Here is an 18,455-nt window from a genome sequence, read left to right on the forward strand (position 1 = left end):
GCGCTGGCAAAAGCACGAGTTGGAAACAACGATTAGAGAGCATTATCGAAAGTTAGATGTAGCTGGGAAAGCGAGGTGCATGGTGTGCGACTATGAGACAAAATACAGCGACAGAGGATGCCAAGCGCTGATAGACCACATGAAAACGAAAAATCATGCCAGGAAATTGTACGAAAAGCGCTCTAACCACCAAATGCCCAGCAATTTTTTCACCAGGCGGAGGGAAGAGACGCGACAACAGGACCAAACATACGGGATCAGTAGTGTGTACTTGCAACCATAGACATAATAAAGAGTAGACGCCGCTCGGACTGCTGCGCAGCGAGAAATACGGCCGCCCTCTTGGTCCGGTCACCCGCTCCACTCAGCGCTGTTTGACAGCGCATTTAATCCATCTTAACTCTGAATATTAAACTGATTTTCACGCGTTTTTATTTTTTGCTGCAAATGTCATACATGTAGCTATGATACAGTACAAATGGTTCGGCGTATTTTAATATTCATATCGGGATTAACAGTAATAGAATATTCTGGTATTAAGCTCGACTGTAGACAGGTATTTTGCAAACACTGTAAACACACACACACTAATATATGTTAGAGAAGCAGATAATGGCAGTAAAGTCAATTATTTTAATAATTTGAAGAGACAGTATATGATTACGCCATATATAAATATATAAACAAAATACTGACTAATGAACACATATTTCTATATAAAACAATAAATAGAAGTTATATATCAGAGAAAATGAATATATATAAATGATAGATGGAGTATTAATAGAATCAATATATCAGAGAAAATTATTATATAAATCATATATAGACTATCAATATAATTCATACATATATATTAAAAAAGATATATCAGAAAATGATAATATAGATATATATAAATATTGTTTTGTATAGAAATGTGTTCATTAGTCAGTATTTTGTTTATATATGTATATATGGCTAGAGCCAACAATGTACTCAGTAAGTTCTTAAATCTTTTTTTTTGAGTCATGATGAATGGTATCTTCTGCTCCTTGTTAGTTTATCATATTACATATTGACTTGAATACATGTGTATATGATGAATATAATGACTTGTTTCTTTTATGTTTACTTGCTATTTTAGTCCACTTTTGACACTTAAATAACACTAAAACCCAGGCGCTTTGGGGGGTTCGCCCCCCTTGTCCCCCCACCGGGCGCTGCCCTGGACCCGCTGACCCCCAGACCCCCGGCTGAATTTTTCAGATAATTTCACTTTCCTCAAATCACATCCCTGAGAGTAGTGTCAAGGTTTTGAGCTGACTATCAAAAGGTAAATGCATTTTTCCTCATCTGTCCACCGTCCTCTTGGTCTGTTAAGTGATCATACCAAACACCTTCTCCTGCAGTCCTTCAATGTAAATATCCAACATTTCAACTTGGTCTGCTGTTTTGGTCTTGGAAAGTAAACTTCTCTCAGCTCCTCTTGTAATGAAAATGAGTGTACTGACTCTGAACCTGAAGCCAAGTACTGGTTACATGATACTTTTCACTTTAAATTAACCTTATTTCCACTAAAACTGTTTAACGGATTAACACTACAAGTTCCTCAACCATTGCCATTCTAAGCATGTAGTCTAAGATTCAAAAGATCTGGTTTTGCTGTGTATGTTTATCTCAACTCAATGAATGTTTCAGAGGTCACAATAATATGCTTAATATGCTTCTATGGAAAGACAATGCAGAGTTCAGTTTTACCATTGATGTTTTAAATGATTCAGGAATGAATTAATTTTAAATTATAATGATTGAAAGCAGAACACAGAGACTGCTTTCTGCTAAATAGATTAACAGATGAAAGAAGACCAGAATTCTTGCACAGTGTTACCTCTGTTCATTTAGTATGTTAATAAAAGTGAGAATTTTGACCAAATGTCTGGTTTAAACAATGCTGTCAAAGAAGGTACAGTTGGAGAACAACATATAAATTCCCTGCAAGCACAGCCGTCCACCAGTTTAACCCTTGCTGCATATAAACTCAGTTGACTGAATAATCCCATTCTGTGGCTACAGGAAATTCTCTATTCTCTGGATCTGGTCTCTTCCAACTTTCACCCCACTGGATTTCCATCTTTCAGGTCCCACCTGAAACAATATTTTCACAACATGATAAACTGAGTGGAAGTTGAAATGGCAGCACTACACTTCCATTAAGTTGCAGCGTATGGCCACAAAACCCCCAACAGACTCCATCGTAATCACCTTTGGTATACACTACACACGCACACACAAAGACAGATTGACATGCAAGCTCAAACACTCACTGTGACGTGCACATAAACACATGCACTCACAGACTTCCACACTCAGACTGACCACAAAGAGTGAAGTATCGTACACTTTAATCCTCTGATGGACTTGGCTGCATTAAGATTGGTTGGTATGGATTTTAGTTGCATGTTATTAGTAGAAAATGTGGGAAGAAAGAAGGATTTGGCTTGGACACACACAGAAACCGACAAATACATGCATATGTTCAAAATACTGACTGGAAAAATTCAGGGACGAGCATACACACATACAAAAACATTCCGGTGTGCATGCCCCCCTTTATTTATCTAACCAAATGACAACATCCTGTGTCAGTGACCCTTAGCCCCATATTACCACATTAACATAAATTCCCCAATATCCTGTTGGAGCTCAAAGACCACTGGAGCCACTGATCTTCATACCTATAGAAACTCATGTACTGCTCTTGGGTACATTTGCTGTTTACTTTGTAGCACCGTTCTCACCACAAAGTATAATGGACAGAAAGGGCATTGTTATAAAAATTACAGCATTCTTTACTTGTCATTTGTTAGCCATGCAGTGTTCCTTAAATACCTACTATAACTCATGAATGCAGCATATGCTTCTGCTTACATTTTTCATTCCTTATGGTTTGCAATAATGTTGACTGTTTCATGTTCTCCACTGTTATTATTGACTGCGATGACAGAAGATGGAGAACAGCTAACAGATATAGTCCTCTACAATGGTACAACTTGAACAGATCTGAAATAAAGTAACTGACTGACTGTGTAATTGTGTTTTTCTGTGATCGCATTATCCTTGCAGATAGCCAACTCCATGATGAGCACATGGCAAGGTCCACCAGCTATGAAGTCGCTGTTCACCAGAATGTTCTGCTGTAAAAGCTGCCCCAACATCGTCAAGACCAATAACTTCATCAACTTCCAGAGCTACTTCCTGCAAAAGGTACATCAAAAAGAGCAAACCAACGTGTTCCTTCCTTTCCTACACTGACTTTTAGCGGGCCATGCATACATTTATATGACTGTGCCATGACTATATGTGAATATGCTTGTTACTGAAACTATCTAAATAAGGCAACATTAGCCATGTTCCAAAAATCTTCTTCAAAATCCCGTCATCGTTTAGGTTCTACTTACAAGTCCACATAGTACACTCAGATACATTGGGAGCATGTCAGGAAAATGGAGTCCTGACTTCTCCAAATTAATACTCAGAGTCGTCTTCAAGTCAAAGCAAGGTTTTACTTGCACAAGGAATCGCTTGAACAGAGCAGGGTCTGAACGAGTGACTGACAATAGGTTGAAACAATTTAGATAATAAGCAGGCACATAAACAAGTTACTTTGGTATTATCAGTTTCTGAGCAGCCACTTTGAACCTGCTTACAGATCAACTTGTTATATTTACATGGTCAAAGTGAAATCAGGGAAATACTGTGTGCATTGGGTTATATGAGTTCACAGTCATAGTTATGCAGTAGTTTGAAATCATGAAGTGCATTTAGGCATAACATCATTATAATATAACAGAGAATCAGCTGACAAATTCTGTTTTCTGTCTAATTTGTAGCCATAGCTTATGATGGCTGTTTTGTCTTTGTCGCTCATGTCAGACCATGCCAGTTGCCATGGCGTTGCTCAGAGATGTGCAAAACCTCTGTCCTAAAGATGTCCTCAACTTTATCCTGGACCTCATCAAGTACAACGACAACAGGAAAAACAAAGTAAAGACATTCACCGGGTTAAACTTGATATGTAACATAGTCACAGTCTAGTACAATAAGTAAAATCTCTCCCCTCCCTCCACTTGTCTATTTCTAGTTTTCAGATAACTACTACCGTGCGGATCTGATTGAAGCACTGACTAACTCCTTGACTCCAGCCTTCAGCATCAACAATGAGGTCCGGACAGTGGATAATTTAAATGCTGATGTCCGTCTCATTTTGGAGGAGATCACAAGATGCCTAAATATGGAGAAATTGTTGCCGAGCTTTAGAAACACCATCACTGTCAGGTACGGAGTGGAATGCGTTGGCCTGTGTATCTAAAGTGGATGTCACAGCTCCAACCGCAACCAGTCATTAATTCTTTCCAGAAATTTTTCTAATGTGTTTTTGCGATGAATTCTGACACAGTAACCATTTAACAAATTGAGTGTATAGAATGCAATATTTGGATCAGTATCTCGTGCAAAATACACATCCGAGAAAGCATAAGTAGGTGTGTAAGACTTCTGTTTGCATAAAATGTTCAGTATTGGAAGCTAAATACAGTCACTGGTCACTCCATTAGATACACCTTGCCAGTTAAAGGTTGGAACTTCTTTGACTTCAAAACTGCTTTCATTCTCTGTAGTATACTTTCAACAAGGTGTTGGAAACATTCCTCAGAGATTTAGGTGCGTATTAGCATGATAGCATCACACAGTTGCTGCAGATGTGTCATCTGCACATCCATGATGTGAATCTCCCGTTCCACCACATCCCAAAAGTTCTGTTGGATTGAGATCTGGTGACTGTAGAGGCTGTTGGAGTACAGTGAACTCCTTGACATGATCTATCTTCCTGCTGGAAGTAGCATCAAAAGGTGAGTACAGTGTGGTCATAAAGGGATGGACATGGTTAGCAACAACACTCAGGTAGGCTGTGGTGTTTACGTGATGCTCCGTTGGTACTAAGGGGACCAAAATGTGTCAAGAAAATTTCCACCACACCGTTACACAACAAGCAGCCTGAACCGTTGATACAAGACAGGATGGATCCATGCTTTCATTTTGTTTACACCAAATTCTGACCATCTGAATGTTGCAGCTGAAATGGAGACTCATCAGACCAGGCAATGTTGTACCAATCTTCTATTATCCATTTTTGGTGACCCTGTGTGAATTGTAGCATCAGTTTCCTGTTCTTAGCTGACAGGAGTGGCACCCAGTGTGGTCTTCTGCTGTTATGGAACATCTTCAACGCTGGACATGTTGTATGTTCAGAGATGATATTCTGCATTCCTTGGTTGTAATAGGAGGTTATTTGAACTACTGTTGCTGTTCTATCATCTTGAACCAGTCTGCCCATTCTCCTATGACCTCTCACATCAACAAGACACTTTGGTCCACATAACTGCCACTGACTGGATATTTTCTGTTTTTCAGACCATTCTCTGTAAACCCTAGAGATGGTCGTGCATGAAAATCCCAGTAGATCAGCAGTTTGTGAAACACTCAGACCAGCCTGTCTGTCACCAACAACTATGCCGTGTTCAAAGTCATTTAATCCTTTTTGTGTGAACAAGCAATTGAACAAGCGTACCTAATAAAGCGATCAGTGAGTGTGTAACAGGTACAATGCAGAGTAGCATAGACTCATGTGAACCCCTGCTAAATATTTGAAAATCTAGAGAGCAGCAAACAAATGAAAGAAAAGACGATTGTATTTTTTATTTTTTGCATTGATCTATTTAAAATGCTAATTCCGGCCATTTTTTGAATAGAAAATCATTTCCAACCTTTCTGTTGGTGATTTTTCTGAATTCATCTCACACAGCTAATAAATGTTGTTTCCACCCTCCCTTTCCGCAGCTGTTTGAGAGCAATTCGTCAGCTTCAAAAGAATGGCCATATTCCCAGTGACCCGTCACTCTTTAAGTCCTACGCTGAGTACGGACACTTTGTAGATGTTCGCATTGCAGCACTGGAAGCTCTGGTGGACTACACAACAGGTAAGGCATTCTTATTATTGTCATCATTAGCATTCTCATAGAGGTTGTTAATCCACCCCGCAGATACTTGAGACCAGCATTACTGGATCTCAGTCAGCACTTATTTTAGACACTATGGCAAGCCACTTGTCATTGTATGATGAACTCAGTGGACGTTTTCCTATTTACTATTTCTTTATTTTTTTAGGTAGATTGAGATGTGTCTTTGCTGACATTGTCGGTCAGTATAGCCTTCTTTAACCCTTGCCTCAGGTTAAATCAGGACCAGCTCTCCGTTTAAAGGGTTAGATTCTATCTGCCTATTAGTATTCCACCTAACAGGTTTCAGCAGAATAATTAAGCTGGTGTCGAGGAATACTCGCCTAGGTCCTAACTGTCTTCTTCCAAACGTCTTACCCCTCTTACTCCAATAAATACTCTCTCACTAAGCAGCCCTCCTAAGTAGTAGAATTGATTTATTGACCACGTTTGTTAACGACAGCTTTCCTCTTAAAACTGTGGCACTTGTTGATATTCCTAGGTTCGTTTTAGAGGTTTGGATAACTAACCTCAGGGGTAATGTTTAAATAACTAGTTGGATTAAAGTAACCTTTAAGAACCATTAGATTTAATGCACACAATCAGCTTAACTTTTTACCACTATGCAGAATAGGTGAATCATAATCATTTCATTAGACTTCTCTTTAAATGCAATATAGCGTTTTATTAAGCAATTATTAGCAGGGGCACAGCATTAATTCATGATTAAACAATTTAATTATTTCTGATTATTTCTAACTTAACTAAATTAAACTAAGCTGAGCGTACCTAAGAATCTTCTCTAATTAGTAAATTTAGGAGAGAGAGCGGACAGCGCGGCCAAGCTGTCACGCCCAGTCTTGACCTGCATCTGGGAGAGCCACTCGATCGACCAGTAGACTCGGTACAAAGTCTTCTTTGTGGATGGAGGGTGTTCTTCCTAGGCAGGGGGAGTGGAAAGGTCCCGATAGCCAATCGTTGGTCTGGCAGTTATCTTTAGTAGCAGCTGGAACACAAGTGCGGGCGTCTCAGCTGTCTTCTCAGTCGGATGGTGGTGGTGGAAAGCCCCCGTCTCATCAGGCTGTGGTGGGTCACTGGGTCCTCCAGCCCCTGGAGTGGAGCAGCCCTCTGCTGCTTCCTCCTTTGCCTCTCTGGATGTCGTAGGTGCTTGCCTCTCTTCATCTCTTTGGATAACTGCAGACCTCTCAGGACTCTCCGTCTGGCAGAGTGTGGTCCTCGCTTGTTGAACAAAGTTAGAACAACTTTGCTTCCAACGATGTTCTCAGCGATCCCTGGAGCCTAAGTCCCGCGTTGTCTTCACGTCTCTTGGGCAAAAGAGTCCGGTGTCAACTCTTCAGAACTTTGGCAATGCTCTCCGGCAGCTCCAGCGAGCAGCATCTCTTGCAGCTCCGGCGAGCAGCATCTCTCCCCTCCGGGGGAGAACTCCGAACTCATTGTCTGTGTCTCTGGGTTTTATACCGTAGCTCGACTTCAGCTTAGCACATACACATTTTCACACACAATTCTAACTAGTAGGTACGCCCAATTAATTAATTCATAGGTTTAAGACACAACCTTCTTCCTATTACACATACATCAGTTACACAGAAATCATGTTTTTCCAGCAAGTACACAGCATCCACCTTCCGTTGTTAACACACACACACACATTGCTTGAGACATGTTGCCAAGACCATATTTGGCCACAGAACTTCCTCAATGTCCTCCTTTCTGCAGTGTCATGGTGACTTCTGCTTTTTGCCCTGCACACAGCTCAGAACAGCACAGATTACTTCCATTCAAAACTCATTTAGTTACACTGAATCACTTTTTAAATCATTCTTCTTAGCATGATCAAATAACTCATTTTAAGTCATTCTCTTCTATAGCAATCATCATTTCCAGAATATATATCAGCCTATTAAAATCATTCTTGCATCAAGCATAAGCATAATCATGTGGTTAACTTATATAGTTTCTCATTTTAACTTTTCATTGGTTTGCTTAAAGCTTTTGTTGAGGTGGTGGTTGCTCCTGGGATCTCAAATAACTAGGCCCCACTTGACAACATGGATCAAATCTCTCCTTAATGTGCCCATACGTGTATAAATACAACCCTATTCGAATGTTTTTAAAAGAAATGCTGTTTTGCTAAAGCATTGTTTTATTCAGACCTATCTTCAGCATGTATAGTTTTCCATAGAGATGTGTCCTTGTATTTAGGTTTGTTGTGTTCATTCTCTTTGTTCTACAGTTGAAAGGAGTTCAGCAGAACTGCAGTGGCTGCTCAACCTGGTCCAGAATGATCCAACTCACTATGTCAGGTCAGCTCACACCTTATAATAAATACATTAACTCTTGAGGATGTACCATGTTTGCTGTGAACATATTCATTTCTGCTGTGCAGTTGTGCATTTTAACATGAGGATCAATGGGGAGTGGTCCACATGCAACTCAATGAACTGCAGTTTCTGTCACTAGTGGGTTAGCCTAAATTGCTTCAGCCCGAGAAGTTGCTGCTTGGTCTCCAGCGAGTGTTCCCTGACTGCACAAGAGTCCAAATCCAGATTCTAATTGTTCATCTTTTTTGTTTTATGTCCTATCAGACATAAGATCCTGGGTGTGCTGTGTAAGAATCCACCCTTTACCAAGACAACAGACTCGGCTCTGTGTAATGAAGCTCTGGTGGACCAGCTCTGGAAACTTATGAACTCAGGTAAGACACGCACGCACGCACACACAAACCTGCACTCTTAATTTAATGATAAGAGTGTATGTTGTTGATGCCTTTAAAACTGACAAAGTGTGCAAAAAGGATTGCTTAAACAAGGTGAGAGGTGGGATAACATTTTATTGATTTTAATCTAGCTATAAAACCCTAATCCTTTTGAATCCTTTGTGGATTCTCATTATTCGGTTGTCAAGTTTATGTTTCATCATTTGCAAGTAACTTAGCTAAATACGAGCTGTGGGCTCACTTTAGAAATCTGATGAACTGTTGTTGAGCGAGAAGCCAGAAATACTGTTGCTTTTGGTTGTTGCTACTAAGTGAGTCAGCATTGATATTAATGAACACACTGATTTTTTTTCCCTATATGGAGACCCTATTTCACTATTAGAAGCTTAATGGATTGTAAATGCTGATTGAATGTGTAATATGTGCTATGACCGGCTGATCACATGTTTACTGGTGGTTGTGGATTGACGATACAGATGATGTCTCGCTTCACTTACAATTTGTGGGACGGTTCAGTCAGCAGCTTGGATAGAGCGCATTAACCAACATCAACCAACCGACTAAAGTTTATTTTTTATTTATTTATTTTTTAAAGTTAGTCCACTGCAGCTGATGTCAGTCTGCCATTGGTGACACTGGTGATTTTAACTGGAGAAGCCACGGCAAGAAACGAGAACTGCTAACATGAGCAGCATTTTTCCATCCCTGGTCTTTGTTAATAAGATTTCCTGAGAGATTTATTAGTCTTGCAGCTTAATGAATCCAAGTATTTTGCCAGCTAGGACTTTTATCCAAAACAGAACCCGCTATTAGAGTCTATCTTTACCTAAAAGAGGATGCTAAATCTTTAACAGGTTCTCACTGTAGTACTGTCTGTGTTGTGTATCAGGAGTTTTTTTTGTTTTTATGAAGCCTGTGACTTGATATGACTGAACCTTTTCTAAGTCCTGCGTGCTCTTTTAATTAAATTCAGCTGACAGTGTATTAGGGATCTGATGCAAAGCTGTGTGACTGTGGCTTCAAAAACAAATGTGGCACTTAATTACAGTTTTCATCTTGTCATTTTCTTGAACAAACATGTCAAATTCAATCATATTAGTCACTCAACAGTTTTGCAGAACCTCATGTGCCTGTGACTACTGAGGCGATTTTTTTTATGACCCATTTCTCACTGGTGACAGTATTGCTATTGGTCATTTGCTAAAATGATGGTATTGCTTCACTCTCAGACTGCAGAGGAGGTTTGGAAATATACTGTATCTGATTGATGATGAATGGATTTTGGACTGTTGCTTTCTGGCTTTTGTTCCTCAAAAACAAATCAGAGTAGCTTTTTCTTTTCCTCTCATGACATAGAATCTAACCACGAATGGGCTTATCCAACCACAAGTAGGGCACATTACACTGGTGGGAATTCAGTTAATGAATACTCAGTTTTCCTTGCAGGAACTGCTGTCACAGCTAACACACACGGCATGCAGCAGAACCAAAAAAACATTACTTTTTTCTCATAACATGTTGTCTTTGGTTTCCTGTGGGACAAAGTTCCAGTAAATCCATTTTAGCTGAAGAGCTTCCTCCTTGTAGATGAGAACTTGCAGAACCCTGATTATATTTAACCCCTTAAACTTCAGCGTACCGCCGGCGGTACACCTACTAATTTGCATAGGAATTTCAAGAATGTCCGACGGCTGCAAATGCGATTATACAAACACTATACGCCGATGGAAAGCTTAGATTCTCATGAATTCGCCAGTATAAACCACTTTCAGATGTGATTACCACAGCGGGTGAGAAAAACACATTTGTCCAACAAAAATGAATATTCATCCATCCGTTCTCTATACACGGCTTCAACGTACACAGCGCGACTCACATTTCCGGGTTCATTATTACACACAGAAAAAAAGATTCCACAAAAAACGGCCATAATCCAACCTTTTACATCCAGACGACACAAGCCAGTAAACTATTTTGTCCAAAACATGTCCTGAAGTCGGTATAAAATCCACGAATCGGTCGTTTTAAAGGAAATGCACCTCGCGATGCGCATCCAATATTCCCCGTATTTTTAGTAATTTTTTTTATTTAAAAATAGAATATTAGCGATTTTTTTGTACTGAAAACGGCTGGAATTGACTGCAGCTTAAAGGGTTAAAGGATTTCATTCTGATATTTGACTGTTTATGGTCTATCAAATTCAGCAATGTCTATTCTCTGTATCACTGAAACTCTCAAAACTTGCACGGCAGCAGCTACTTTTGTTCTATTAGTACTCCTCTGGCCTCAAAACACTGTAGCTGCAAACTTCTTCGGAGATATTTCAAAACATAGTGGGACTTTCTGAATGTAAGACAAATGCCAGAGTGGCTTCAGAAAGCAGTAAGACACTTTGCAGATTTTGTTGTGTTATGGATTTGATTTAAAGTTAATTTTAAAGTTTCAAGCCACACAGTTGGCTCTGTCACTGACATGGAAGTTTGGAGCCACCAGGGCTTCTTTTTGAACTGCCTTAAACCCACAATCAGTAACTAGGCAGGAAGGGCTTTGGTCAGGGAAGTGAACAAGAATCCAGCAGGATTCTTGTTTTCCAGTAACAGAGAAAGAAACAGCAGTTTATTCGAGCATACAGACATTGTTAAAACATTGTGTGAATCATATTTCTGTACCTTATTTATTTCATGCTGCTTATTTTAAAGCTATGTTTGCCATTCCTTGTGTTGTTCAGAGAAGAGAACTAGAGAAGAGCACAAAGTAGAACCAAAACACACGTGTTATATATTCCTATTGATATTTGATAACCTGTTATCTATAATCTCATTTTGTCTTTCAGGCCAGTCAGGCTTAAAAAAACATTCCTTTTCCACATGTGCATCAAAGGACAGACTTCTGTCAGACTAAACCAATCTGCTGTTCATCAACTCTCTGACACTATTAAACGATTCACTATAATCCTCTAGAATAGATTTCAAATACTTAGGCTTTAACTTTAAAGGAATCTCAAGGAAAGACTTGATTCTGCCTCAAATTATTGTTTTTAGATTGGTAATGCAACACTTGTGTGTATCTGTCAGCTGGTTTCCAGACTCTGCTTTTTGCTGTTCTGAAAAAAAGAAAAGAATAACCACAAATCTTTGCTATACTGCCACATGCTGAAGTGAAGTAGCATTTGGTTTTTGCCAGTTTTTTGCTGCATTATCTAAGATTTGATTGCTTTTCAACTCTCTTTCCTCATATTTGTGTTCTCTCTTCTTTTTAAGTTGACTTCTTAGACATAAAGTAGTCTGGGCTTATCCTCCACTTGCTTACCTCCAGACACGTGGCTGCACACTCATTCCCTGTAAATTTATAGCCGCATGTCCTGTAGTTGACAGATTATGCCCGATAACTACTGTTGTGGTTCCATAGCATGGCTGCAACTAAGCAATATTTTCATAATGGAATGAACTTTTGTTGTTGCTAATTAATTCTTTGTTCTCGAAAGTAGTCTGCCCTGCAAAGGCAGAGAGCAGTTACAACAGAGGCAGTAAAGTTAAGAAAGTAAGGACAGCAAACTGTAATACATATGGAAAGGTTGTTAATTATTGTCTTTTGAGGCTGATTATTTTACCTAAAAAAATCTCTTTGAAAGCTCACAGCCATCTGAACTAGTTTCTTATTTATGGTCTTTAGCTGTTAGAAATCAAGAGTTTCTGTCTGTCCCGCTGCTGTGAGTATTTATACTGAAGCCAATGTAATACAGACGTTTCAAAAAATTCTCAGAACACTTTAGTTATTTTGCATTTTTATAGGAACATTGTTGCTTTATCCTCGGGATAATATAACTGCTTTTCTCTGCTTTTTTGTATCCACATAATTTTTTTCTCTTGTGATTCAGTTCTCTTAAAATCGGGGCTGTAGTAAAAATCCACTCCAGATTTGGTACATTCTCCTCATTGTTATTACATTTTTCCAATAATAGTAGAACCTATACTAGGTCCTTTGGGTGATGCCATGGTAAAATCAAGATCATTTAATGGAACTGCTGTTGAATCTGCTGTCCTTATGTATTATTGTTTGTGTTATTTTTAGACAACACATATTCTTGTTAGGTCCAATAAGAACCAATTAAATAATGTCAGGACCAGGAATATTGTTCCCATGGAAGTGATGTCTATTTACTGGCTGAGAGCGTGTCTCAGATGAAATATGCTCCTTGTCTCTTTCATTAATTACTTCCTGATTATATTTTTGCAGTTATAAAAAAAGTTTCAGGCCTACGTCTTGGTGCATTGCCTCTATATACACACAAGGTTCTGCCTTCTATTGTGTCCTCAGGTTTCATTATTTCTTTCTCTTTCAGGGGGTCCTGTGTGTCTTTCAGCCTGCTAGCCAGGCCATAAAGGTTTAGTCTGCCAATCCAAATACACACCACCTCAAAAGCCAAATACCAGTATATGTTCACAGTTCCATATTCCTGTAGACCACTGGGATCTTGTTGCAACATGTTATTTAGTTTATTGACTTACAAGCTTGAAGAATGGACAAAAATATGGATTGATCATTATTTCCAGTGAACTTCTATTTGTTGGTCAGGTTAGCGTGGGTGGCTGCTGGACAGCACTGCCAGTTTAAATACATAGTGAACAGTGTGGTTACCTTAAATACGATGTTATGGAAATGTGGTGGTTGTTTTATTCCCCTTCCCCCATATCCAATAGCCCCCCATGTGTTAAACACACACATTCACACAGGATGATGTTTCACTGGCTGAAGGTCAGTGCTGTAAGAACACAAACTCAGAGGACTTTCTGCTGCTGTTATTCATTTATTTCAACCACCTCTGAAAGCCACAGTCCACCCCCCATGTGAGGCACCTGGCTTTTGGATTGTCAGCTTTACGAAGATTTGGTGCTTCATGTATTCCTTCAGCTTCTCAAATGACTCATATCATGGTACATTTAGCTCTCGTGTCACTAAGAGCTTATTATCTTGTGTTTAGTTGTGCTGGTATTGTCTCTGCGGGAATGTCAAATAAAATGTGTGGTTGAAGCGTGTGCAGCTCAGGATTAACTCCTTAAAAAAGTAATGCATGCAATGACTGTGTCAGAAGGAACACAGTCACTGCAGTGCTGATGATGATTTTCTGAATGGCTGCACAGAAACACAGGATGAAAAGCCTGTTGTTACAGAGAAGGGCAAAAGGTGATGATATGGAGCACCCTTTTTTGGCAGCCTTTACTCCAAGGTTTTCAGTGTTGATCGCACTAGAAGTGGTACAAGCAGAGCACATTTAAAAGTTGCAGTTATGGTCTGAACTTTACAAACACTATATTGTGCTTTCAATGATTTTCCCAACTGTTGTGTTTCATTGCATCCCAAATAAGAACACTTTGACAAAATCATTAAAAGCACAATGTTTCCATGACAATAATGCTCATTATATATTTACACTACCAGTCAAAAGTTTGGACACAAACTTAGTGGTTTTTATTTAATTATTTTCTATAGTAATAATGGATTACATTTATATAGTGCTTTTCGGGCCACTCAAAGCGCTTCACAATGGATCCAATATTTACATACACTCAAACAATTTCTCACTCTGGTGGTGGTAAGCTACATTTGTAGCCACAGCTGCCCTGGGACAGACTAACGGAAACGTGGCTGCCAATCTGCACCTAAGGCCCCTCCGACCACCACCAACATTCACACACCAGTGTGAGAGCAGCACTGGAGGCAAGGTGGGTAAAGTGTCTTGAACCGCCGACCCTTTGATCATTGATGAACGACCCGCTCTACCACCTGAGCCACAGCCGCCCACATCGTAGCTTAGTGCTGAAGACATCAAAACTATAAAAGAATACATATGGAATTATGTTAACCAAAAAAGGTCATCTTCAGTATTGATCTAAAATGTATCAAATAATAAAAATAAATGAAAAGCGTTGAATGAGAAGGTGTGTCCAAACCTTTGACTGGTAGTGTGTGTATGTATGGAAATTTCAAAGCACAACATTCTTAGCATTCATTTGGTGTCTTACTACGGTACGCCTCCTGTGTGACCTAATCAGAAGCTCAGATACCATTATGTCAGCCCCAGCTGGGTGTCAGAAGTGACGCCTACATCAGGAGGGCTTCTGATTGACAGGTGCTAGGTCCAATACTATGACAAGCCCTTCTTTTAAGCGTGCTGCCTTATACAGGGTTTTGACAGTCTTGATTAGCTTGTAAAGCACTGGATTTAGTTTACCTGAAACAGCTCTTCCTTCATACTTTTCTGTTTTGTGTGGTGATAAGATTGCAAAATGTAGCATGCAATGACAATTTACTCGTCACCCCAGACTGTTGTTCCACATTGCCCCTTGTTTTTCCAGGGACCTCCAATGACTGGCGGCTTCGCTGCGATGCTGTGAATCTTTACTACACATTGTTTGGTCTAACTCGGCCCTCGTGCTTGCCACTGCCAGAACTGGGCCTGGTGCTCAACCTGAAGGAGAAGAAAGCTGTCCTCAACCCCACCATCAAGCCTGAGCTGGGTGTCAGCACTGTCATGGACACCCCTGCCAGTATAGGCATCCATGGTGTGGGCATGAGCTACACAACGGTAAGTGCAGTGGAGCCATTTAATTATCAGTATAGCAAATTATTTAGGTTTGAGCTAGCTATGTTGTCCACTGATCACTAGAACCTGAATATTATGATGTTTTGATCACTTTAAAGATAAAAAAGAGAAAGTTGTTCTTTCCATGTTAAAAAATGGAAATCATCTCAGTCTAGTCAGTAATTAGCTTCAACTAATCCAAGATGAGTATCTGTCCTTACAGGCAAGAGGACTGATTTAAACCTGGAGATCTTTTTGTAAAACTTTATGAACCTTCTGAACTTAATATTGAGCAAGACCAGGATATATGGCAGTGGTTTGCCTTGGAGGACCCTTCCAGTCTCCAGAAGCAGCAATTTACTATAATAATGAGTCATGTGTCAGTATAATGTGTCAGGTTTCATTGGCTTTTATATCTCAGTGGTGATGTAAGCAGCAAGCTGCTTGGTGGTCCTTTGATTTAGTAGTACTGCATAGTACACATAGAAACTACTTCCATGAAAACTGGGTTGTCTTAGATTGGATCTATGTAATTATGGGCACAACAGGTTAGTGCTGCCAACAGTATTTGGCTATATCTCATTCTCATTGCATCACTCAGAATTACCAGAGAGAGCAGCCCTGTGGCCCTGTGGCTGGTTTTTCATGATAAAATCTCTGACTGTTGATTAATCCTCTGTTAGCCTAGCCAATACCCATGTTGACTACATTATTGTTATTTTACTCAAAATTAAATATATTCAATGGATTTCTATACACCATCTGGATTTGCTGCAAATGCATTACTCATATTACAGTACTATAACAAAAATAAAGGCAAAATGCAACATAATATTTTTAATTTTTTTCTGTCAGGTGGATGAAGAGCCAGATCCTATTTCACTGGGAGTGTGTGGGGTAGGTCAGCCCCCTCAGGGCATGAAGAGGAAAGCTGAGACCCCACTGGGGTCTCCTCCAGAGCCAGGACAGGTACTGCAGCAACAGGATGATGATGGAAGAGGAGGGCGCTTCAAGATCAGGGTAAGATATTTGGTTTTTCCTTCTTAACTACTTCCATTTCTTTTGCATGGGCTGCTCTGAGTTTAATTTAGGCAGCAAATTAATTAACTCTTTACTGACATCTGCAGTGTTTTCTTAAGAAGCATCTCCGTTATCAAGAGAATCTCTGAAAATGATCAGATCAATCTGTGTTGACTGAAAATACAACAAATCAATGTTATTCGTAGGATGTTACAGTGTAGTTCTCTCTGCTTTGCTGCAGTTCAACACTATGGAAGATGAAGACATTGATATGGAGACTGTTCATGACAGTCAGGCCTTCATTCACCAACATCTCAATCTGTTAGAAAGACCTTCTACACCAGGTAAACACTCACACATGCACGTTTGTGTGACCATAACTTCAGCTGACATGGCATGTCTTACATCATTCAGAAAAAGAAATAAAATATCTGTCATCTGATAACACATTTTTAAAAAAGGTTTGGCAGCATGAATGTTCTGATTGAATGAAACCACAGCATTCAGAACTGCCAACAAAACTCAAAGATCTATCAGCAGATGTTGTTTTTTAGAGCTTGCATTATGTAAGGAACAACTAGAACAACAACAACATATTACTGTCACTAATAAGAGCACAGTGTGGACGACGCCATGCTTCCCTCGCTGTGGTTTTCAGTATCAGCTATGTTTATGCCAATTGGAAAATACAATCATTTTAAAAAGTAGCTGACATAGATGATGAGTTCATCTTTTGTAATTCTGAACCACAGACAGTTGTGCTGTATTTGTACTTATACACTTCATCTGTGTTTTGGAAAAATCATCTTTTATATAACAGGATACACTGTAGCATTTGTAGTAAAGGACATGGACAGGATTAAGTGAACAAATCTGCATTACAAACATACATCCTATGCTTGGATTGGGTACATTTACATATACAGGGTTTTCGTGGTCTTTCTTAGCATGAAAATAAATGAGAATGACAAGAACTTGCTCATAGAAAGTTATGTTGTTTTTGTTTTTATTTTGCTGTTCTGTTATATTCCTTGTTCACTAACTACTCTTCCACTGTATTTTTTATTGCATACTGGCTACTTTTAGATATGATTTATTTATGTACAGACATAACACCGAAGTTGGTTTCCAATTAATCCATTAGTGGGAAATGTAAAGGAAACTTAAGTTGCAACACTGACTTGGATAGATTTTTTTGTTGTTGCTCTGCTTACTGTTGCAAAGGGGCTTTAAACATTATAGAAATTGCCATTTGAAACCTACTTTTAGATATGTAAATCATTCATTTATAAAAGCAAAAAAGGCAGTTTCACTGTATTTTTTCAGTCCAGACAGCAGTAGACCAGACGCTGGCTTCACTCCCTTCACTCCAGCAGAAAACTGCATTGAACACTTCTATTAGTTTAACAGCTTCTTTAACAGAATATTTTACTGGGAAACGATTGAAGAATGCAAATGATGATGGGACTCATTTTTGTATTTTTGGCCTCTACACATCATGCCAAACATGTTGGCATTTAATAGTGCTAAGCATGCTAGAAGCCACGGTAGCCTTATTTTCAATTAACTGAGGGTAAGGATAACAATTACAGGAATATCAGGTTATATTGATAGTTTGTGTCGTAATCACACGCAGCACACACTGATCAGCGACTGGAATACTACAATTTTTCATGTATAAAAGGATATAAATAGCCTGATTTCTCTGTTCCCCATGCAAACACCATATTTAGAATATGATCAAAATCTGGTGCACATGAAACATAATTATCTCAAATCATAATTTGATTAAGGTTTTAGTTCTGTGTTAAATTTTGAACCATTTTCCTAACTTATATTTGGCAGCGTTATCAATCAATAATAGTTTATTCACTCCCACAAAAGGATCTCAGCGGTGATCATTCTGTGAAGCTGCTTTGAAGCTGCTCCTGCGGCTTATATCACGTAGACAATCCGCTACTATTCCAAAGATGAGACAAGCGCTCTAGCAAGTAGGCATTAAATGTCACAGGAGTCATGGTGCCACTTTACTAGCTGAACACCTCTCACCGCTCACATTGTTAGTGTTAAACAGTGAGAG

The 18,455-nt window shown here is 39.3% G+C and overlaps 1 protein-coding gene across 2 annotated transcripts in view; it reads left to right on the forward strand.

Annotated features, from left to right (window-relative positions):
- The window catches only part of taf2 (TAF2 RNA polymerase II, TATA box binding protein (TBP)-associated factor), a 41,503-nt gene that overhangs the window by 20,264 nt on the left and 2,784 nt on the right, over positions 1–18,455 (forward strand). For both annotated transcript variants that reach the window (XM_051956412.1, XM_051956413.1), the window contains 9 exons: positions 3,106–3,246; positions 3,916–4,026; positions 4,124–4,317; positions 5,878–6,017; positions 8,290–8,359; positions 8,642–8,751; positions 15,129–15,358; positions 16,211–16,375; positions 16,617–16,719. In XM_051956412.1, the coding sequence (XP_051812372.1) occupies positions 3,106–3,246; positions 3,916–4,026; positions 4,124–4,317; positions 5,878–6,017; positions 8,290–8,359; positions 8,642–8,751; positions 15,129–15,358; positions 16,211–16,375; positions 16,617–16,719 (1,264 nt within the window). The remainder of the gene's footprint in view (positions 1–3,105; positions 3,247–3,915; positions 4,027–4,123; positions 4,318–5,877; positions 6,018–8,289; positions 8,360–8,641; positions 8,752–15,128; positions 15,359–16,210; positions 16,376–16,616; positions 16,720–18,455) is intronic.

This window comes from Acanthochromis polyacanthus, chromosome 12, assembly GCF_021347895.1.
Source record: "Acanthochromis polyacanthus isolate Apoly-LR-REF ecotype Palm Island chromosome 12, KAUST_Apoly_ChrSc, whole genome shotgun sequence".
NCBI lineage: Eukaryota > Metazoa > Chordata > Actinopteri > Pomacentridae > Acanthochromis > Acanthochromis polyacanthus.